A 24,602-nucleotide genomic window follows, 5' to 3' on the forward strand; every position below is an offset into this window, starting at 1 on the left:
ATAAAAGTAATAAGCAACATACATTCATCATTCGGGAGGGGCGGCTATCCTTGTCCCCAGGCCTGACGGGCTAGCCAGTTCTTAAGGGCTATGCGGAAGGCCTGGACGGTGGAGAGGGTACGAATCTCCACGGGGAGCTCGTTCCAAAGGGTCAGGGCTACTACTGAGAAGGCCCTCCTCCTTGTAGTTGCCAGCCGGCACTGGCTGGCCGATGGAATACGGAGGAGGCCTAATCTATGAGATCTAATTGGTCGCAGGGAGGTAATTGGCAGTAGGCGGTCTCTCAAGTATCCAGATCCACTACCATGCAGGGCTTTATGGGTGACTAATAGCACCTTGAAGCGCATCCGGAGATCGACAGGTAGCCAGCGCAGCTCGCGGAGGATAGGTGTTATGTGGGTGAACCGAGGTGCACCCACAATCACTCGCGCGGCCGCGTTCTGTACTAGCTGAAGTCGCCGGGTGCTCTTCAAGGGCAGCCCCATGTAGAGCACATTGCAGTATTCCAGCCTAGAGGTCACAAGGGCCCGAGTGACTGTTGTGAGAGCCTCCCGATTCAGGTAGGGTCGCAACTGGCGCACCAAGCGAACCTGGGCGAATGCCCCCCTGGTCACAGCCGTCATGTGGTGGTCAAACGATAGCTGTGGATCCAGGAGGACTCGCAAGTTGCGAACCCTCTCTGAGGGGTATAGAATTTGACCCCCCAGCCTGAGTGATGGAATATTGATCGAATCTTTGGGAGGGAAGCACAACAGCCACTCGGTCTTTTCTGGGTTGAGCACAAGCTTGTTAACCCTCATCCAGTCCATAACGGCCTCAAGGCCTCGGTTCATCACGTCTGCCGCTTCATTGAGTTGGCACGGGGCGGACAGATACAACTGGGTATCGTCCGCATATTGATGGTATCTGATCCCGTGCCTGCGGATGATCTCTCCCAGCGGTTTCATGTAGATGTTGAATAGTAGGGGGGATAAGACCGAGCCCTGAGGCACCCCATATGTTAGGGGCCTAGGGGACGATCTCTGCCCCCCCCACTAACACCGACTGCGACCTGTCCGAGAGGTAGGAGGAGAACCACCGCAACACGGTGCCTCCCACTCCCACCTCCCGCAGTCGTCGCAGAAGGATACCATGGTCGATGGTATCGAAAGCCGCTGAGAGGTCAAGGAGGACCAGGATGGAGGAATGTCCTCCATCTCTGGCTCTCCAGAGATCATCGGTCAATGCGACCAAAGCGGTTTCTGTGCTGTAACCGGGTCTGAAGCCTGACTGGAAGGGGTCGAGATAGTTTGCTTCCTCCAAGGACCGTTGGAGCTGGAAGGCCACCACCTTCTCAACAACCTTCCCAAGGAAGGGAAGGTTGGAGACTGGGCGATAGTTATTAAGAACAGCTGGATCCAGAGATGGCTTCTTTAGGAGGGGTCTCACCACCACCGCTTTCAGTGCGGCGGGGAAGTTCCCCTCCCGAAGAGAGGCGGTAACGACCGCCTGGATCCAGCCTCGTGTCACCTCACTGCTGTTAGTAACCAGCCATGAGGGACACGGGTCCAGTACACAGGTGGAGGCACTTACAGCCCTCATGGCCTTGTCCACATCCCCGGGGGTAACATCCTGAAACTCAACCCAGAGATGTTCTACTTGATCCTCCTGTGCCTCGGCTGGAACTGCGGGGATGGAGTCCAAGTCCGACCGAAACCGAGCAATTTTGTCCGCTAAGAATTGGGCATAGTCCTCAGCTCTGCCCTGCAAGGGTTCCCCCGCTTCCCTTTTATTTAATAGGGAGCGGGTTATCCTAAACAGGGCGGCTGGGCGGGACTCAGCGGACGCAACCAAGGTGGCTATGTGAGATCTTTTCGCTGCCCTAAGTGCCCTGGTGTATTCCTTGGTGCAGGTGGTTACCATTGCTCGGTTCGACTCGGACTTATCGGACCTCCATCGGTGCTCTAGGCATCTCCTCCGGCGCTTCATCTCCCAGAGTTCCTCGGTGAACCAAGGAGGTCTCCGGGATCCGCCGCCTCGGAGGGGCCGTAGTGGCGCAATCCGGTCGAGGGCCTCCAATGCTGCCGAGTGCCAAGCAGCAACCAGAGTCTCTACCGGACTGTGGGCGAAAGTATCAGGAATGACCCCAAGCTCCGTCTGGAACCTTAACGGTTCCATAAGTCGCCTGGGGCGGAACCACCTGGTCGGTTCCTCCTCCCTACAGTGGGGGTTTGGTCTCCGGAAGTCGAGCCTCAGTAGGTAGTGGTCTGACCACGACAGGGGTATGATGTCGTTACCCCTCAGACCAAGATCACAAATCCACTGCTCCGAGAGGAATACGAAGTCGAGCATGTGACCCGCCGAATGGGTTGGGCCCCGAATTACTTGGGTCAAGCCCATGGCTGTCATGGAAGCCATGAACTCCTGCGCCCCATCAGAGTTTTCACCGAGCGACGGCAAATTAAAGTCCCCCAGGACCATCAACCTAGGGAACTCAATTGCCAGCTCGGCTACCGACTCGAGGAGCGAGGGGAGGGCTGCTGCAACGCTGTTGGGAGGCAGGTACATTAACAGCAGACCCACTTGACCCTTGAGGTCCAACTTTATCAGCAGAGACTCACACCTGACAAGCTCCGGAGCAGGGACCCTATGAGGAACTAACGACTCCCGGATAACAATGGCCACACCCCCACCCCTTCTCTGGGCTCTCGGCTGGTGTAGCACCTGAAATCCTTCTGGGCACAGCTCTACAAGGGGGACTCCTCCCTCTGGGCCCAGCCAGGTTTCAGTAATACATGCCAGGTCTGCCCTCTCGTCTAAAATTAAGTCCCGGACGAGAGGAGCTTTGTGTACAACAGACCTGGCATTTAGCGACAACAGCCTGAGACCAGGGTCCTGATTACTTGCGCCATCTGGTCTCGGAGTGGGACTCATAGGGCCGGAAGGAGGGATCTCTGTAATGTAGCGAACCCTCCTTCCCCGGTAATGGCCTGCCCTAAAGTCCCCGCCGTATCTGCCCCTCCCTGTTACGACCGTAATACCCCGACCCTCTCCCGTGTCTCTGGTCCCCTCAACCACCCCCATGGCCCCCGCATCTCCCGGCAGGTCCTCCGAATCACACATACTCATGCACTCCCCCAAACAGTCCCCACGTAAGAGTTAAAAACAGAAACATTTACAACAATATGATAATAAAAAAGTGGGACATTCATTCATCTCATACGTATCTCATGCATATCCCATACAAAGAGAGAAGAGAAAGATGAAAGAAAAGAAAGAAACTAAAATAGTTGCGCAGTTGATTAAAATTTCAAGTGCGAGTTCAGATGGCAAAATTGGCTCTTAATGTTCGGAGTTAAAGTGGCTAGGGACCAGTTATAGTTCAGATGGAATATACAGGGGAGTGTCTTGTTGCCCCTCTCTTCTTTTGCAAATTTGTTGGTCAAAAGGTCCTGCGGGGGTTCAATGCGAACACACAGTACTGCCGTCGTCTGTCCACCTGCAGCCCAAGTCCAAAATTTCCTTCTGGGGGTAAAACCAGTATAATAGTGATGGTAACAGTCAGGGCTAAGAAAGACAGGATCACAGGCCCTAAATATATGGGTGAGGGAAGTCAGACAGTCAAAGTCCAGAGTGGCAGGAAACCAATGTTGGTAAAAGAGGTAGCGTTGAAACCAATGTTGATGGAAAAGGCAGCGTTGGAGAAGAGGGCAGCGTTGGTAAGAGAAACAGTGCTGGTGGAGGGGGCTATATTGCTGAGAAAAGCAGCGATGATAACAAAGGCAGCGTTGGTAAAGGAGACAGCGTTGGTGAAAGGAGCAGCTCCGTTGAGGAAGGTAGCATCGATGGAGGAGCTGAGCCAAATATAGAGGGGGGGGGCATCCGGAGAAGGCTCCGGCCACGGCGCACACAGCCAGCCGCCCAATTCGCCTAATCCGAAAAGAAGCCCTGTTTGAATTCCCCAGGTCTAAGAGATGGCAATAGTTGGTCAATACAGTCACTGTAAGCTCACCAAGTTGTAAAAATTGTAAGAAAAGGGTTGAAAAACCCCACAGCTGCTGGAGCCGCCGCAAAGCGCTTTCGATCGCCTCCGCCGCCACCATAGAGCCGCCACTCCCGCCGCCGAGAACGCCAAGCCACGCCAGAGAATCCGAGGCCCCAGACTGACGGAAGGCATCGGCTCCCCTCAACTTTTGGCCCGCACACGTCCCCCGAATCTCCGTCATCCTGGGGGACCTCCTCAAGAGCGGTAAGAAGCCGATTCCAAGGGCTCCCAGCGCTTTTTCGCCAGATCGTCCTAAAGCGGAAAAGCCCTGGCCGCCATTCCGATTCTTCGCACATGCGCAATGCCTTGGTAAGTCCACATTTGGAATACGGCCTTCAGTTTTGGTTAACACAATGTAGAAAAGATGTGGAGACTCTAGAAAGACTGCAGAAAAGAGCAACAAAGAGGATTAGGGGACTGGAGACTAAAACATATGAAGAATGGTTGCAGGAAATGGGTATGTCTAGTTTAATGAAAAGAAGGACCAGGGGAGACATGATAGCAGTCTTCCAATATCTCAGGGGCTGCCACAAAGAAGAAGGAGTCAAACTATTCTCCCAGGCACCTGAGGGTAGAACAAGAAGCAATGGGTGGAAACTAATCAAGGAGAGAAGCAACTTAGAACTGAGGAGAAATTTCCTGACAGTTAAAACAATTAATCAGTGGAACAGCTTTCCTCCAGAAGTTGTGAATGCTCCAACACGGGAAGTCTTTAAGATGTTGGATAGCCATTTGTCTGAAATGGTATAAGGCTTCCTGCCTAGGCAGGGGGTTGGACTAGAAGATTTCCAATGTCCCTTCCAACTCTCCTATTGTATTGTATCTCTTTCTTGTATACCATAGGGTCTCCTCCTAGCAGAACGTCATTTTTCCTATAACTCTCCCAACCTAAAGCCCTATCAATTGTGGAGCTGACCAGCAACAGGGAGCCACAGCAGAGAGACGAAAGAGCTCCAGAGCTGTGGGTTGCCAACCCCTGCCTCAAAGTCATTCCCACACATCATGATATTTCTTTAATATATTGTGGAAATGCTGATGTAAAACTTGATTTTAGCAAAGTATTATCAAAATACTATCTGATGTGTTTATTAGGGACTTAGTTAAGAGACCACTGGATGGTATGGTAATTAAATGGATAAAACTGTCTTAAAATTGTTCTCAAGTAATTTTCAATCTTCCTCATAAAAATGGAGAGTAATCTGGTGAGATTGGCAAAAATGTTTTTGCTAATCCAAATTCTTTTAAAGAGGGGAAAAATGCTTGTACAATTGCACCCATTGAGGCATGTATATATACACAACACAGAGAGAAACAAATTTAACAAAGTGCTAAGTCTGCCCACCAAACGCCTTCCAAACTGGTTTCAGGCCTGGCTGCAGCACGGAAACTGCTTTGGTCACACTGACCGATGATCTCTGCAGAGCCAGAGATGGGGGCCAGGCCTCCGTTCTGGTGCTCCTGGACTTCTCAGCGGCCTTCGATACCATCGACCATGGTATCCTTCTGCGGCAGTTGCGAGAGGTGGGGGTGGGAGTCACCGTTTTTTGGTGGTTCTCCTCCTACCTCTCGGACAGGTTGCAGTCGGTGTTGGTTGGAGGACAGAGGTCAACCCCTAGGCCCCTTAACTATGGGGTGCCGCAGGGGTCGGTCCTGTCCCCCCCCCTGTTTAACATTTACATGAAGCCGCTGGGAGAGATCATCCGACGGCATGGGATAAAATACCACCAGTATGTGGATGATACTCAATTTTATCTGTCAGCCCCGTGCCAGCTCAGTGAAGCAGTTGACGTGATGTGTCAGTGCCTGGAGGATGTGAGGGTCTGGATGGGGGTTAACAAGCTGGCTCTCAATCCTGACAAGACCGAGTGGCTTGTGTTTTTTCCTCCCACAAATTGGCAAGGTATTCCATCTCTTAGGCTGGGGGTGAAATTATACGCCCCTCAGACACGGTTTGCAATTTGGGAGTCCTCCTGGACCCACAGCTGACCTTAGATCACCATTTGTTGGCTGTGACCAGTGGGGCATTTGCCCAGGTTCCCCTGGTGCACCAATTGCGTCCCTACCTGAACCGGGAGGATCTTACAACAGTCACTCATGCCCTTGTGACCTCAAGACTGGACTACTGCAATGCACACTACATGGGGCAGCCCTTGAAGAGTGTTCAGAGACTTCAGCTGGTCCAGAATGCAGCCGCGCAAGCGATTATGGGTGCGCCACGGTACACCCATGTCACATCTATCCTCCGTGAGCTGCGCTGGTTGCCTATTGGTCTCCGGATACGCTTCAAGTTGCTAGCTATTACTTATAAAGCCCTACATGGTATTGGGCCTGGGTACTTGAGAGACCGCCTCCTGCCAATTACCTCCCATAGACCCATTAGATCCCACAGATTAGGCCTCCTTCGAATTCCATCTGCCGGCCAATGCCGGCTGTCAACCACCCGGAGGAGGGCCTTCTCTGTATCTGCTCCGGCCCTTTGGAACGAGCTCCCCATGGAGATTTGGACCCTCGCCACCCTTCAGGCCTTCCAGACAGCCGTTAAGGCCTGGCTGTCCCAGCAAGCCTGGGGTTGAGTTCCCCCCGCCTACTCGAATTTGCTGTGCTTGCTGTGCTTTTTTAAATTGTTGTATCACTGTCCTGTTTGTCTTACTTTCTGTATTTGTTTTTCCCCTTCCCCTGGTTTTTGTTCAGCCGTCCTGAGTTCCTTCGGGGAATAGGGCGGCTTACAAATCGAATAAATTATTATTATTACACAATTGTATCACAGTGGCCAGTTGTTTTGCCGGATTTGGCATTGGTTACTAGTTGGGCCCCACCTATTATTATTATTATTGTTGTTGTTGTTGTTGTTGTTGTACAATTGTATCACAGCGGCCAGTTGTTTCGCCGGATTTGGCATTGGTTACTAGTCGGGCCCCACCCAGGGGCCTAGGACGTCGTAACGTATTTTCGTAATATGCGTGCAGATCCAAGCAGTGCGGCTTTTTGCATTTGACTGATGGTGATTTTGTCAATTTTTAACTGTTTTAAATGTAATTCCAGTGCTTTTGGAATAGCACCCAGTGTGCCAATTACCACTGGAATTACCACTGCTGGTTTGTGCCATAGTCGTTGAATTTTGATTTTTAAGTCCTGGTATCTTGCGATTTTTTCATGTTCCTTCTCGGCGACCCTGCTATCACCTGGTATTGCGATGTCTATGATTGTGACCTTATTTTTCTCAACCAGTGTGATGTCTGGTGTATTATGCGCCAGTATTTTGTCGGTTTGTATACGGAAATCCCACAAGATCTTGACCATCTGATTTTCGGTGACTTTTTCAGGCTGATGTTCCCACCAGTTTGTTGCTGTTTTAATATTATAATTTTTGCACAAATTCCAATGGATCATTTGTGCTACTGAATTGTGCCGCAATTTATAATCAGTCTGCGCGATTTTTTTACAGCAGCTGAGTATGTGATCAACAGTTTCATCAGCTTCTTTGCAAAGTCTGCATTTGGCATCATCAGAGGATTTTTCGATTTTGGCCTTAATGGCATTTGTGCGGATAGCTTGTTCTTGCACAGCCAGGATTAGTGACTCTGTTTCTTTCTTTAATGTACCTGTTTTTAACCATAACCAAGTTTGTTCACTGTCCACTTTATCTTTTATTTTTTCCAGAAATTGACCATGCAGTGCTTTGTTCTGCCAACTCTCCATTCTTGATTTTATCACATCTTTTCTGTATTCTTGTTTTGTCTGTTGGGCCTTCAGTAGATTTTTGTTCTTTACTTCGATTAATAGATGTTCTTGAGTGTCTTTTAAATAATCAGCCAGTGCATGTTTTTCTTCTTCAACTGTTTGCTTCACTTGTAATAATCCTCTGCCACCTGATTTTCGGGGCAGATATAGTCTATCAGTATCACCACGTGGATGTAAACTGTAGTGCATTGTCATTAGTTTCCTGGTTTTTCGGTCCAAAAGGTCCAAATCAGCTTGTGTCCAGTTACCTATGCCAGCTGTGTATCTTATAACTGGTATTGCCCAGGTATTTATGGCCTTGATTGTATTTCCACCATTCAATTTAGATTTCAAAATTTTCCTAACTCTGTTGGTGTACTCTCGCCTGACAATAGTTTTTACTTCTCCATGCTTGATGTTATCCAACTGCAGAATACCTAAGTATTTGTAGGCTTCATTTTCTTTGCATTTAATTAGTTGGCCATTGGGCATTTCAATTCCCTCAGATGCAGTGATTTTGCCCCTTTTTATGGCTACAGTGGCGCATTTTTCCATGCCAAACTGCATTGAAATATCGGTGCTGAATACTCGGACTGTATTTGTCAATGATTGGATTTCTATTTCTGACTTTCCATAGAGTTTCAAATCATCCATATATAGTAAATGCAAAAAAATTTCAGCTTTTTTGGCTGTTTGGTAGCCTAATTTCATTTTTTTTAAGATTACTGATAGTGGGATCATTGCGATGATGAAGAGAAGAGGTGAAAGTGAATCACCCTGGAAAATTCCTCGCTTGATATTAACCATTCCGTAGCTCTCATTCCCTACTGCCAACTCAGTTCTCCATTGTTTCATCGCCTTTTCAGTAAAGGATGTAATATTTTTGCTAATGCCAGTTGTTTCTAAGCATTTTATGATCCAACTATGTGGCAGTGAGTCAAATGCCTTTTTGTAATCAATCCAGACCATATTCAAGTTCGTTTTTCTGTTCTTACAATTTTCTAATATCATTTTATCAATTAGAAGCTGATCTTTTGTGCCCCTGCTCCTTCTTTTGTTGCCTTTTTGCTCTACTGGCAAGATGTTGTTTGTTTCCAAATAATCCATCGTTATCTGCAATAATGCCTGTGAGTAATTTGAAGGTTGTTGGTAAGCATGTTATTGGTCTATAGTTTTCAGGTGTTGTTCTTTAGTTGGATCTTTCTGAATCAAGTATGTTTTTCCAGTTGTCAACCATTCATCAATTTGGCCCTTTTGTAAAATTTCATTCAGTTGCCTGGCCAATATTGCATGTAAGCTGGTCAGATATTTGAGCCAGAAACCATGTAATTGGTCCTTTCCAGGTGATGTCCAATTCTTTACCTTTTTAACTCGATTTTTGATCATCTCAGTTGTTATTTCTAATACTTGCATTTATTTGTTGCCAATGCTTTTCTCAAAGTCATGTATTCACTTTGCTTCCTTGTTGTAGTCCTTTGCATTTTCCCACAATTCTTTCCAGAATTCAACTGTGGCCTGCTTTTCTGGTTTTTCACTTTTGGTGTCACCATTCACATTAAGACTTTGATAAAAACGCCGTTGGTCTGATCGAAATTGCTGATTTTGTTTATATTGGATGATTCGTGCCTCATATCTTTCAATTTTTCTAGCTGTTGCTGTTATATGCTGTTTTACAATCTCTACAGCTTCATTGATGTTTCTTGTATCCAATCTATATCTTCTGATTAGCCAATCTATGATTTTGTTGTTTTTAAGCCGTTGCTCATGCATGTTCTTTAAGTTACTAGCATCTGCCCTTAATTTTTTGATTTTTTGTTCTAGACGGATTTTCCACTTTGGCTTTGATGCTTTTTCTGTTGTGTGACTAGGTACTTTAATTTTAATGCCTAGTTCATTAGTGACTATTACAGCTGCGCTGTACATTAACTGGTTTGTTTCCAAGATGGATCCCGGTTCAATTGTTGAAAACACTGCATTAACCATTTTCATGATAGGGGCCAAAATTTTCTTAGGCACAGTTTTTAGTGATGGTAAACGTTGCCTTTCCTCATTAAGCAGAAAATGCTCCATGATCTTATCCTTCAATTCTTTTTGTTTTTGAGTTAGTTCATCAGTTGGTTCAGTGATAACTGGTTCTAGTGGTGGTGATGTTATTTCCTCCCCGAGAGCTTCTTCTGGGAGTTCTACTATAGTGTCTTTAGTTGTGTCTTGAATATCAGTTATTTCCGCTTGTGATATTGTTTTTTGGGTTTTGCAATTTGCCTGAATTTCCTCATGTTCAACTTCACTAAACACTTTATTCCGTATAATAAATCGCCTTTGATCTGCTAGTCGTTGTTCACTAACATTTGAATCTGGATATTGTTGTTTCCATAATTCATACATTCGCTTTAAATATCCTCTTTTTTCTGGCTGAGTTGTAGTAACAGGCCATTATGGCACGGTTTTCATCTGCACTATATTTTTGTCGTTTTGTTGGCTGGTCCACTTGTAGCCCACTTGTCGACGGATGTCCAGGGACCCCAACATCCGCCGCGGCCCTTGTTAACCCGCGCGACGACCGATGCGGTATGGAATTCTTATTCGTTTTTTTCACCATATTGTATGGGTTGGCGGGGGTTTTTTTACGGGACCAGATGCCAACCTGATCCCAACCTTCCTCCTTTCTCATCCGGGCTTGGGACCGGCAACGGCGGAGTTATTATTATTATTATTATTATTATTATTATTATTATTATTATTATTATTATTAATTTGTCTTATATGCCGCCCACTCCCGGAGGACTCCAGGCGGCTCACAAAAGACAAGGGAAAGGGGGGAACAAGACAAAGACAACATATTAAAAACAAAACCAACATTCACAATTTCTATGGAGGTAGATGCTTCTCCCGGAAGGCCGGGAGGGTAGTAAGGATCTGGATCTCAACAGGGAGCTCGTTCCAGAGGGCCGGAGCTGCAACAGAGAAGGCTCTCCCCCGGGAGATACCAAATACCAAATACCAACTAATTATCGAGAGAGACAGAGACAGAGCGACAGAGAGTAAGCTTGTCTCCCACTTCGTCTCTCCTGCCTCGTCTCTCCTGCCTCTTCGCATCTCCGTTCGGTCATTGGGTGGCAGATTGAAAGCGGGAGCCAAGCCTGATCATTCCTTCCAAGAGGCAACTTTCCCATCGAATGACCCTATGCAGTCCCTCTCATCTGCCTTGGATGCCAGCAAGAGTGTTGGGATGAAGGAAGGAGGATACTCTCTCTCCCTCTCCCTCTCCCTCTCCCTCTCCCACTCCCTCTCCCTCTCCCTCTCTCTCTCTCTCTCTCTCTCTGGCAAATGGCAAATCTGAGCAGCCGCTGGTGGGAGCCCCTCCCATGCCTTATCCCAACCCCACACCCCTTCTCTCAGCTACTTTCTGCCTTGTGATTGCTGTCTCCAGGCTAGCTCTCCTCTCCTATTATCATGGAAGGCGTCTCACAAAAACCACTATGCGGCAGTTGGAAACTGCTGCATGGTGTTTTGTTGCCACGTACGTGGCCGCACAGCTGCGCAGCTTAGAGGGAACATTGTATAAGATGCTCCGAAGTATAAGATGCACCTAGCTTTTGGGGTGGGGGACAAGGGGGGGGGGAATCTGGCTCTGTCTCCCAGAAATTTGCCTCCTTGCAACAAACAGCAAACAGTACAGATGATATACACTCCCCTGTGTTGTTACATTTCAAACTATACTTGCATAGATGCTGTTAAAGTTACCTTCTTGCAGCAAACAGCCTGATTAGCACAAGAAAAAAATCTGCTTCTGCTTCCCAGCAATTTGCCTCATGCAGCAAACAGTCTATTTCACTTTCACTTTCAGCACGGCCTCCCGATGATCAGCTGTTTCAGGCTAAAGGGATTGCCATAGGCTATTCCCACCTCCACAAGCCCAATTTTCCCCTTTGCTGCAAGGAGGTAAATTGCTAGGAGGCATAGGCCAAAGGGTGGGGGCCATGGGTGGGTGGGGCTACATTCAGTGTATAAGATGCACCCAAATTTTCACCCTCTTTTAGGTGGGGAACGGTGTGTCTTAGACTCTGAAAAATACGGTACTTCTTTTCATTCCTCAGACCCTACCGACGTCCAGCTGTCAACCTCGATTCTGCAGAAAAGGAAAACTCCTTTTTGAAAAAGTTTTTCATGTAGCGACATGTTTACATTACATCTTAACAATCACTATTTTGTATTATCCAGGATTATACAAATTCTCCTTGCAATCAATCCACAACTGATGTTTGCTCTTCTGCTTTCTATACACCATATTATACCCTATTTCACCTCTGCCCTCTCTCTCCTCTCTCTCTCCTCCACCCTATCTCCTTTCTTCCATCTACCATCCCTCTCTTCTCTACTTCCCCTTCCTCTCTCCTTCTTCTCTCTCCTCTTTCCATTCCTTCTCTCTCTCCTACTGTCCCTTCTGTTTCCCTCTCTCCTATCACCCCCTCTTCCTCCTTTCCCCTCCCTTGCTCCTTTCCACTCTCTCCACTTAGTTTGCATGTATTTCAGCGGTCAAGCAAGTTTCATTCAATATTGATGGTATTAATAATTGTGCAGGTCTTCTCCATGTTGGCTTTCAGTGCTAGCCTCTTGCAATTAATTTTTCTCCCCAAATGTTATATTATTTTCCTAAGACCAGATCTGAATACAAAAGATTGTATGATGTCAAAATAAAACAGTAAATTGAGTTCTGTGTATGTGTTTACCACAAAATGTCAGTTAATAAATGCACCAAATGGGTCATTTCTTCATTTTGGTAGAAATGAACTCCAAGTTATAATGAATGTGTTTCCCCTCTTTTTGCTGTTCAGTGTATGGGAGAGCGTGTGGGGAAGTGGTGGGTTCCGGCAGCTGCTACTGCCAGTTCACTCAGGGACACTTTGCATGTCCATGCATTGGGCGCATGCACAGTAAAACAAAAATTGCGCTGCACATGCGCAAAAGCCAAAAACAAGATGGAAGAACTGGTTTGGGGGCATGGCAGGCTTGGGTCACTGCCAGTTCCAGTGAACCAGGCTCCCAAGCCTTTTGTCCAAACCAGTATGAACAAGTCCGAACCAGCAGGAACCCGCCACTGGTGCGGGTATGCATGGATGCTATGGCTGCGTGTGTCTGTATTTTCTATAGATACATTTGAACCAGAGACCAGGACTCCTTTCCGTTGAAGCACATTTTTTCTTATTGATGTTCAGGACAAAAGGATGGGCCTAAAGAAGAGAGGATTCCCCACCTTTTACAATATATAAATTGATGCATACTGTTCTGACCGAGGCTTCCCAAGAGCATGAAACAAATTCCTTTTACCAGCAAAAAACCTTTTTGTTAAATTACAGTGAATTCTGCTCATTCACAGGCGGCAAAGTCTTTCAAAGGAGGATTTATAGTCACAGACCACATCTGGCCTGGAGAGCTGACAGGCTGATATCTGCAGAACCTGGCAAGGATTCTCAGAGAGTCACTATCTGATTAGCGAACTCATTGTCTCCTGCAAACTCCACTCCCCTTTCGCTCCTCTTTTGTTTCCTCTGGGTGGGGCAATTATCATCTGGTATTACTCCCAATTTGACCTCTGGTCCTCAGGAGTTCCCTCCTCTGGTAACTCTGGGCATGTGGACACTGGGAACAGGCTCCAGCTGTTCATCTGCCTCATTGATCTCTGCCTCTCAAGGCAGCTGATAGCTGGCATATGGCTCTGGCCCCCTCTCTGCCTCCAACACAGTGCCCTCATTAGAGCCTTCCCCGGATTCCAGGAATGGTCCATGTTAACTCCCAACCACCTCACTGTCTGAATCTGTTGCCAGCTCCGCTGGTTGGTGGTGGTCCACAACACAGATAAGGGATTTGGAACAGAAGCAAGTGAAAAGATTGGGTGTGGGCAACAGCAAGTATGTGATTGGGCACAGGACATCAAGATGTATTGAGATCCACCAGGCAATTCGTTCATAAATAAATATAGTAATGACTACACATCCCCCAAAATCTTACCCCTAAATGAGAAAATCCAGTTGTCTGTGAAATAAAAGCACCTTTGGGAGAACCGTGACATGGATGAATGACAACCTCCATAGATCTCTGCACATAGGTCCCCAAAAGAACTCATGATCCCCAGAGGAGAAATTACCTCCAATTGTAATTATCACCATCCTGATTTTTGAAAACTCTTCCATCACTTCTCCAGTGGCTGCCTTTGGTGGAAACATCAGATTGAAGCAAGGTGCAAAGGATGTTATCTCACAAAAGGGTTCAGGAATAAACTTGTACTCTTCGTGGAACAAATTTTGGGACATTCAGGCACTGTGCCTCTCCTTTCCTTTCTCTCCTTTCCAGGTGAAGTTCACTTTATCTCTCTTTCAGTCAACAAACTTACTCTCATTTCCATATTGTGAGAGTGCTTTGAATTCTTCAAACTCTCTTGTTCTTCCTCAGAAGCAGGAAGGGGATTGATTCAGCCCCATGAATTATGGACCTCATGTTTCTGCTTCTGCTCCTGCTGTTGATGTCCCAGCCAGTCTCTGGGAAGCTGAGAATGAAGTGCTTGCTGAATTTCGAGGAACAGGAGGGGAAAAAACTACGGAGCTATTACATGCCAGGAGATCACCTCATTAGCATAGTCTCCACTGCCACTGTAATATCCCATATAATGCTGCCTTTCAACATAGCTCCTTATACTCAATCTCCCTTGTAAGTCATTCAGTGGGATGGAGTTGCATTCTCTCCTTTTGCAGTCCTAACACTCTTCTTCTTTTCTTTCAGTTACTCTTGCATTGTGGTGATGGGTGACTATAATTTGCTTCTTGTTTTGGACTCTTTTAGCTTAACAATGAATGGGCTTGTGGAGAGAAAGAGGAACAAATGAAAATATATTTTGTTGTTGTTAGAGATGATGTTATCATGACCATTTTTTACAGTAGTTCATTTAATTATCCAGCAAGAATCCTAAGCTTCATTTTTGCCATTCAACAAGTCAACAAGAATTCTCAGCTTTTGTACAATCTCACCCTTGGCTACAACATCCACGACAACTACATGAGCAACCTTGGTACTTCTGATGCCTTGTTGGACATGCTGTCTACTGGAGAAGCCAATATTCCCAACTACAGCTGTGGAAAGAAGGACTACCTGATGGCTGTTCTTGATGGATCTCTTGATGACATCTCCATTCAGATGTCAACATTAGTAGGTACCTACAAAGTCCCACAGGTTTGTTTTTGTGTTTCTCTATCTGACAAAGTGAGCATGTTGGTGGTGGTTGGGTAATAGATTCAATCATATCTTTTCTATGGAATTCACGAGCTGATTTTCACCATAGCCATTGACATGGCTAGAGATTGTGATCCACAGTGGGGAGGATGCCTAAACATTGACTTGAGTAAGACTTGAGCAACTGGACACAATGTTAAATATGGAACATTTAAGCAAATTTTTAAAATGAACTGATTTGCATTTGCAGTGCTCTAGAGATAGAAGACATAACACGTCTATTAACAGAATGACAATTTTATTAGAAAAAAGAAAGGGCAATATCTTAGACCCCAGATTAGACAAATCATTATATTCAATATTGCTAATATTCTGCATGTTGTATTCTTTATTTTGATATGGCTTTGTGTAGAAAAAACCAATAAACTATTCTAATATGTTCGTCAGAACCACACTGGATGTGTTAAAAGCTTACATTTTGGACTTGATATGATCTAAATATAATACAGTGTTCTTCATTGCTTCTTCAGATCAGTTTTGGAATTGTTTCAGAGGCTCTGAGTGATAAAAGTCAAATTCCTTTTTTCCATGAGATGCTGCCCAAAAATGGGTTCCAATACTCAGGAATCGTCCAACTTCTCCTCTGTTTCAGATGGACTTTGATTGGTCTCTTTCCACCAGACACAGAGGAGGGAGAGAATTTCATGAGGACTTTCACTCCTATGCTTGTCAGGAATGGAATTTGTGTCGTTATCTCACAACAATTCTCAATAACTAGACCTACAGAACCTCTAAGAAATGCCATCTCTAAGTGGAAACAAGTCAATGTCTTTGTTCACTTCATAGAATTTGTTTCTCTTGTGGATAGAGTTCGCCATATCCATTTAATAATGGAAGGTTTGCCGGGAACCATTGAAGGGAAAGTCTGGATCACCACAATCATGGAGAAAATGACAATGACAAGGCATTCACTTTTCAAATATATCCATAGTATTTGGGTCTTTGCTTTTCAGGAAAGAAAATGGCCAATTGATGATGCCTTTCCATCCAGCTTTTTTAGGGATTCCAAATTTGAAGAAAAAACTTTCCGCTGTTTTTTTTCAAAACATGTCCTTTCTGTCAAGGCCCGGAGGCGATGTACCCAGATCGCACGACTGGACACACAAGAGAAAAAGAACAGAGTTCAAATAAAAAATGACCATCGTTTTTACAGTATTGTTAAGACTCTGGCCCATGTCTTGAACGTTGCCTATTCCTCAATATCTAGGAGGAGAAAAGCAGACAAGAAAGAAAGCTTGGGAGTGCCAAGGCTAGAGCAATGGCAGGTATGGTCTCCTGACAAGGATCCATCAAACCTACCATATTTTTCGGAGTATAAGATGCATCTCTTCCCCCAAAAAAGAGGGTGAAAATCTGGGTGCATCTCATACACTGAATACAGCATTTTTGCCTTACCAAAACCCTGCCCTCTTTGCAAAAATGGATGTGCAGAGGGTTTTGGAGGCTTGCAAAGTGCTCCTGGGAGCTGGGGAAGAAATCACGGAGTCAGGTAGTGCATCCCAGGCATTGACCACTCTTTTGCAAAAGTTTTATTTTCTGCAGTTGAGTTTGGGGCAGTTTACCTTAGGTTTGTATGTATTGTGTGCTCGTGTATTGTGGTTGAAGCTCAAGTATTCATTAAAAGGTAGGACATTGTAGCGAATAAATGTATGTGCTACGCTTAGGTCAGACCAAAGGGGGCATACTTCTTAGTTGTCTAAGCCCAAAATTTCAAGCCTGGTGGCATAAGGTATTCTGTTGCGAGCCAAGGAGCGGAGGACTCTTCTCGTGGAGTATCTCTGGACCTGCTAAATTGTATTAATATCCGATATGTATTGCAGGTTCCAGACAGATGAGCTGCATTAACAAAATAAAATACAATATAATAGCAAAGTTGGAAGGGACCTTGGAGGTTTTCTAATCCAACCCCCTGCCTAGGCAGGAAACCCTATACTGTTATAAATTACAGAAGGCACTGTTGGATTTCATGCGCAAATCGTTTTCTTCTTGTTTGTTGTGATAATTGAGGCATTCAGTCTTTATCTGGTGGCATAAGTTTTTATAGCAGCTTTTAAAGTTAGCAACGTAGCCAGTTTTGACTTTTCATCACAGATATTTTTTTTTTAATTGGAGCTTCCTTATTGCTATGGGTAATTTGTTTTTCCTGGTTTTGGGGGTTATTAGTGGTACGCATAGTTTAATGACTATTTTGACTTCGAGCAAAAAAAAATTATAATAGTCTCCGGCAGTATTACAGCCATTGAATAGAATATGCCAATCAAGAGATGAGTAGTTGGTGTCTATGAGATCATAGTTGGCTTTTTTAAAGTTAGAATTGATAATAATTATATTTATAATTGTAAATATATTTTATAATTAAAATGAATTCAATTCAAATCATGTAAATACAATTTAAATAAATGTTACAATTTAAATAAATTCCTGTACTAATGGGTTTTTAATTACCATGAGAGAATTTTATATTCATAAATTTCAGCCGTGGTGGCGTAGTGGTTAGAATGCAAGTATTGTTGGCTAACTCACTGCTCACTACCAGGAGTTTGATCCTGACCAGTTCAAGGTTGACTCAAACTTCCATCCTTCCAAGGTTGATAAAATGGGGACCCAGATTGTTGGGGGCTATAGGCTGATTCTATAAACCACTTAGAGAGGGCTGTAAAAGCCCTGTGGCATATAAGTCAAAGTGCTATTGTTATGCATGCAAATAATGAAGTGGGGACTGAACATCTCTTGTTCACTGGATCAGCTTTAAAATTGCTCCTCCTTGTAGGATGTTTCAAGTTGCTTTCAAAATTCCTGGATGTTTCCATTCTAGTTCCATCCCTTTCTGGAGAAGAATGAATTCTGCAATTTTTCCTGGGAAAAATTATACTTGGACCAAAGTGGAAATGTAGCAGCAGATCTGAACATCATAAGTTGGTTGCATTACCCCAAGGAGAATCCCATCAAAGAGCAACTGGGGAGTTTTGAAAGACAGAGGCTTATTATCAACCAAGATGCTCTTTCACGGCTAAAGTTGCTCAACAAGGTGGTTGAAAATATTGGCAACTTTTCTCTGTTTGTATAGTTGGTGTTAGTATCCCCTGAAAGAGCAAGTTCAGGTATTTTGAAAGAGCCCATAACTTAGCAGAGTTATTGATGCCTCTGTTTCACCCCACTAGGATAGGCCTCCTGGTGCTCGGAAGGTGATCTGAGGTGTTCAGTCAAAAAGAACCACAATGACCTGTCCGATGTGAGGTAATGTCTTAATATAGAAAAATGGACTGAAAATGACTTTGACCCCCCCCCCCAAAAAAAACCCCTTTCTTACTGTTCAAACGTTTTATTTCTTTTAAAACAAACATTTCATCATTCCTCAATCAGTAAGACATCGAAGTACAATTTTTTGTGTGTCAAAATAGTTCTAGTTTACCACCAAATTCTTGTCTAGCCTAATGTTCCCTCCCTCCCCCCTCCCCCCAAACCCCCTCCTCCTTCCCCCCCGACCCTTTCCTGACTCTTGAAATAATGAGATAATGAGAGTTAATTTGCAATGAAATGCTACTTAGTTTTGATCTTTGGCTTTTAAGCCATCTAAAAACCCTTGGAATAGAAGTGTATTCTGATTGTCAGCTGCCTTAAGTCTTCCACTGAAACAAAGAATTATCCAAATTTAAGCATTAAAGAAACATTGGTCTGTCTTTCCATGTCATCTAATTGTAGTTCTAATTTTGGGAGATGGTAGAGGACATGGAGTCCTGGAGTCTTATGGTTCTTGGGCAGATGTGGGATTCAGCAGGTTCTGACAGGTTTTGGAGAACCGGTAGCGGAAATTTTGAGTAGTTCGGACTGGTAAATACCACCTCTGACTGGCCCCGCCCCCATTTATTCTCTGACTCCTGAGTCCCAGCTGATCGGGAGGAAATGGGGATTTTGCAGTAACCTTCCCCTGCCACGCCCATCACGCCATGCCCACAGAACCGGTAGTAAAATTGTTTGAATCCCACCACTGTTCTTGAGGGCTCAAAGAATTGGACACAACTAGCAATTAACAAGAAAACTGTAATTGTTCAATGAAAAGGACCTCGTTTTGAATATCCCACTTGGCCTTAGAAATATCCATTTCCCAGACAGGACTCATGCGCATGCCCCATGTGCTGCAGCAAAAGTTGCCTGACTTATCCTTTTTGAAGGACATGTTCTCATTACTTCACCTCCACTCGTCCTCACTATAATTCCAGAAACTAGACAGTAATCTTTAGTCTTTTTTCACCAGAATGGCAGCTGTATGAATTGAAAATATAAACATACAGATATAACTGCCTCATTTGAGGTTGAAAGCCACATATCACCCTGGATATGTGCTAGTCATTCCCGACTCTAGGGGGCGGTGCTCACCTCCGTTTCAAAGCCGAAGAGCCAGCACTGTTACATCTTCCATGACGTCTCCGTGGCCATGTGACCAGCATGACTAAATGTCAAAGGCACACGGAACACTGTTACCTTCCCACCAAAGGTGGTCCCTATTTTTCTACTTGCATTTTTATGTGCTTTCAAACTGCTAGGTTGGCATAAGCTGGGATCAGTAACAGGCTCTCACTCCATCATGCAGCTCTAGAGATTCGAACCACCCAACTGGGGACAAAGATAACTGTCCCCACCCGAATGATGAATGAATGTTGCTTACTATTTTACTTCTATGTATTGTTGGTGTCTATTGTCTGTATACCCCCCCCCCCCTCATTTTATGTAAGCCGCCCTGAGTCCCCTCAGGGAAAAGGGCGGCCTATAAGTATTAATAAATACTAAATACTAAAATACTAAACTGCCGACCTTTCTGATTGGCAAGCTCAGCATCTTAACCACTGAGCCATTGTGTCCCTGTGATGTCTTATTTCACTCTATGAATTGAAAATATAAATATACAGATATAACTAAATAATGCCTCATTTGAGGTTGGCAGCCCTAGTTATCTTAACTGGAACAAGGATTTGGATTATTTTCAATTTCAATTTCAATATTTCAATTTCAAATATTGCTTTGCAATATTTTATGTTTTCCTGATCTATTGCTCAGAAGTTTCTTTTTAAAGCACAGTTTCGTTTTATTTTAATCAATTTAATAAATAAAAATTTGGCAGATATTTTGGAATGATTTTTGTTTGTCTGCTTAGTCTCTGCCTCAGTCCAAATGTGTGGACAATTGTCACCCTGGATTTGTCAAACGGGGTCGGAAAGAAGAACCCATTTGCTGCTACGATTGTATTCCTTGTCCAGAGGGGACCATCTCCACACAGGAAGGTGAGTGACACCAGAGAAAAGGGCATTGGATTCAACCAGGGCATTTGGTCAAAGTGCCTGTTAAAAGACATTTTATTCTTTTCAGGTTCAAAAGTTTTATTTTCTTTTCAAACAAACATTTCATCATTCCTCAATCAGTGAGACATCGGAGTACAATTTTTTTGTGTGTCAAAATAGTTCTAGTTTACCACCAAATTCTTATCTAGCCTAATGTATACCCCTCCCTCCCTCCACCCTCCCCCCAACCCCCCTCCTCCTTCCCCCCCGACTTCCCAGAACCCGTACACGGTATGGATTTTTAACAAACACAGTTTAAAATCTATTGAGAAAAAAGAAATAAAGAAATTAATGACATCTCTACATTGATCTTAGCTTCTTCTTGCTGAGCTAACTTTAAACAATTTAAATCATTTCTGATCTTAAGCATAGGCTAACTGGAATTTCTTGGTCCCGTATTTATTTTGTATATAGTCAATCCATTTTTTCCAGTCTCGTTTATATCTCTCATTTGAGTGATCTTTAAGATATGCCGATATTTTAGCCATCTCGGCTAAGTTTGTAACTTTCAATGTCCATTCTTGAATTGTAGGCAAGTCTTCCTTCTTCCAGTATTGCGCCACCAACAGTCTTGCTGCCGTTATTAGGTGCAGAATCAAGTTAGTCTCTACCACTGTAAAGTCAGTACATGTACCTAGTAAGAATAACTGAGGAGTAAACTTTATCCTTCTTTTAAAGATATTTTGCACAATCCACCATATTTTTATCCAAAATGCCTTAACCTTTTGGCAGGTCCACCATATATGAAAATATGTAGCATCGAGAGAACCACACCTCCAACATTTAGGCTGTACATTCGGATAGATAGAAGCCAGCTTTTTAGGATCTAAATGCCATCTATAGAACATCTTATAAAAATTTTCTCCCAGGTTTTGAGCTTGTTTAAATTTCACATTTGTTACCCATATTCTTTCCCATGTATCCAACATTATTGGTTCTTCAATATTTTGAGCCCACTTTATCATACAATCTTTAACTAATTCTGTTTCCGAATCCATCTGTATTAATACATTATATATCTTCTTTATATGCATTAAGCTTTGATCTCTTATTTGTTTAAACAAATTATCTTCAGCTTGGATAAAACCAATTTTTGATCTATTTTCCACCTGGCCTGTAATTGCCCATACTGAAACCATGTTTGAACTACGTTCTCCTCTTTTAATACCTCCAAAGATTTTAGTTGTAGTACCCACCTTTCCAAAATGAGAAGCTGTCTATAGGTAGTTCTATCCTGTTTTTGTGCTATGTTCATATTTTCAATTGCATGTCTAGGAATTGCCCACATGGGTATCTTGTCATTTAATTTATATTGGTATTTTTTCCAGACCCGCAGTAAAGTATTTCTTAAAATATGACTTTTAAAATTCTTATCCAATTTTTTGTTGAATAACAGGTAAGCATGCCAACCATATACCAGATCGTGTCCCTCGATATTCAGTATTCTATCATTAGTTAAATGAGTCCAATCACTAATTACAGATAGCGCCACTGCATCATAATATAGTTTTAGGTTAGGTAATTTGAACATTTTATTCTTCATTGCTATTTTTAACATCTCCAATTTATTCCATAATGGGAGGAATAAGATCTTGAATAAGATTCAATCTATTTCTCTGTTTTTGTAAATGCTCATTGATATCTAATGCCTGATCCTAATAAAAATAGAGACTGAATTCTTTTTAGATGATAAAAAGTGAATAAAAAGCAATAAAATAAGGGGCTGCCACAAAGAAGAGGCAGTCGATGTATTCTCCAAAGCACGTGAGGGTAGGACAAGAAACAAACAATGGAAGATAATCAAGGAGAGAAGCAACTTAAAACTAAGGAGAAAGTTCCTGACAGTGAGAATAATCAATCACTGGAACAATTTGCCTCCAGAACTTATAAACGCTCCAACACCGGATTTTTTTTAAGAATGGATAAACATTTATCTGAAATGCTATAGGATTTCCTGCCTAATAGCGGGTTGGACTAGAAGACCTCCACGGTCCCTTTAATCTCTGTTATTCTGAATTGATTACCTGGCACTCTCTTCCTTTTTGGGCGGTTCTATTTTAATGATTGAATGATTTTGAATCCTAGTTACTTGGCACATGAAAATTTATATTGCTCAAATTGTTGGGTTCCCTACATTGTTCCATACTCTACCACGACTGTCAGGTTTCCTAACGATGCCATAACTGATTCATAATAATTGAACCAATGTTTTAATACAAAAACCAGTGATTTATTGATAGCTTCATTAGGGAAGATTTGTTCGCAGCCAAATCTTTGCTTTGTTTATCTGCTTCTGGACTTTACCCCTGTTCCTCCACTCCCCTCAGTCTGTGTCATAAATCACGTTACCCAGTAGATATACCCCTCCCAACCTGGCAGCAATAATCTGAGATCCCATTCCAGCCGACAGTATGCATGGAATTAACTCACACTCATTCTGTCCCCATGACAACATGGAGAGTTGACAATTGCTAGGTAAGCTACACAGGCTCCCAGTTTCTATCCAAGTGCAATTAAATTTACTTTCAAAGCCCTACTAGGCATAGGAGCAGGTATCTCTGGGGCCTCTTCTCCCTGAGGATATCTACTTGTCCCATCATTGCAGATATAATAGTATGACCCCTAAAACATTACCCCAATATAGTTCCTCAATAACCTGCCTTTTTCGTTGCAGCTCCTGCCCTATTGAACACTCGCCCCATTGAAACCCTAACCTCCCAAACAGCCCCCCACTCACAAACCTCTGGAGATGGTTCTCCCAGGTTTTGGGATGAGGTGGTTACAAGAAGGCATATTGGTTCAGTGAAGGGTGGTTGTGGCATCAATGATTTCTCTTTTGGGTTGTATTTATTGTTGTTGATATTTTTATAGACATAGATATATTTTGTTTTTTAAACTGGACTGTAAGCTTTCTAGTACATTTGGTTTAAGACGGGCAACCATATATTTTTTAATCTTTCTATGTGTATATATATATATATATTTCAGTTTACCCATTAATAGGGCTTTCTTGTCTCTCAGTGTCACCTGTTATCCAGAGATCTTTCTTGGAAGGTGAAAGGAAGGACTATAAAAATAATATTACTTACTGTTTTCTCAGATACTGAAAAATGCACCGAGTGCCCAGATGATCAATATCCAACTGATGACAGAGTCCAATGTATCCCCAAAAGAATCTCCTTCCTGTCTTATGAAGAACATCTGGGCATCATCCTGGTCTCCTTTGCTGTACTCTTGTTTCTAACAACAGGCTTTGTTTTAGCCATATTCCTTAAAAACCTAGAAACTCCCATTGTCAAAGCCAACAACCGTGACCTCTCCTTCATCCTCCTGGTTTCCCTCTTGCTTTGCTTCTTGTCCTCCTTTCTCTTCATTGGGCAACCCAGGAAAGCCACCTGCCTTCTCCGACAAACCATGTTTAGCATCATCTTCTCAGTAGCTGTGTCTTGTGTGTTAGCCAAAACAATCATGGTAGTGCTGGCCTTTCTGGCCACAAAACCAGGGAACAGGGTGAGGAGATGGTTGGGGAAGAGCTTGGCCAACTTTATCATCCTTTCTGGTTCTGCTGTAAAAATTGTAATTTGTGCAATCTGGCTGGGAATTTCTCCTCCATTTCCTGATTTTGATCTGCACACACAATCAGGAGTGATCATCCTTCAATGCAATGAAGGCTCTGTCACCATGTTTTATGTTGTTCTCGGCTACATGGGCTTCCTTGCTGCCATTTGCTTCACAGTGGCTTTCCTGGCCAGGAACCTGCCTGGGGCGTTCAATGAAGCCAAGCTGATCACTTTCAGCATGCTGGTCTTCTGTAGTGTTTGGATCTCCTTCCTGCCTACCTACTTGAGCACCAAAGGGAAATACATGGTGGCCGTGCAGGTCTTCTCCATCCTGGCTTCTGGTGCTGGCCTGCTGGGCTGCATCTTCTTCCCCAAGTGCTACATTATCATCCTGAGACCAGATCTAAATACTAAGCAACATTTAATGATAAAAGTCGGTATCTGATCATGAAGCAGTTTCTCAGGCTCATAACACTTAATTATTTATTGCAGTTATTATTGAGTTTGTATACTTCTTTTGACAGTTAAGGTTATTTAAAATAAAAGGAAATAAAGAAGAATGTGGGTTAGACAACATCACCACCAGATAGATTTGTAACTGGCTGACTAACAGCACTCAACATGTAGTCCTCAATGGAACTGCATCTACATAGAGGGAAGTATGCATGGAGTACCCCA

At 43.8% G+C, this 24,602-nt stretch overlaps 1 protein-coding gene across 1 annotated transcript in view; it reads left to right on the top strand.

Annotated features, from left to right (window-relative positions):
• Positions 1–24,369, top strand: part of LOC148047272 (vomeronasal type-2 receptor 26-like) — an 81,065-nt gene extending 56,696 nt beyond the window's left edge. Inside the window, exons 3-4 of the mRNA XM_087708020.1 lie at positions 20,181–20,307; positions 23,465–24,369. Of these exons, the coding sequence (XP_087564146.1) occupies positions 20,181–20,307; positions 23,465–24,369 (1,032 nt within the window). The remainder of the gene's footprint in view (positions 1–20,180; positions 20,308–23,464) is intronic.
• The last annotated feature ends 233 nt before the right edge of the window (positions 24,370–24,602 follow it).

Source organism: Thamnophis sirtalis, unplaced genomic scaffold (genome assembly GCF_051295495.1).
Source record: "Thamnophis sirtalis isolate CommonGarterSnake01/CBP01778 unplaced genomic scaffold, rThaSir2_p1.2 scaffold_3, whole genome shotgun sequence".
Taxonomy (NCBI): Eukaryota; Metazoa; Chordata; class Lepidosauria; order Squamata; family Natricidae; genus Thamnophis; species Thamnophis sirtalis.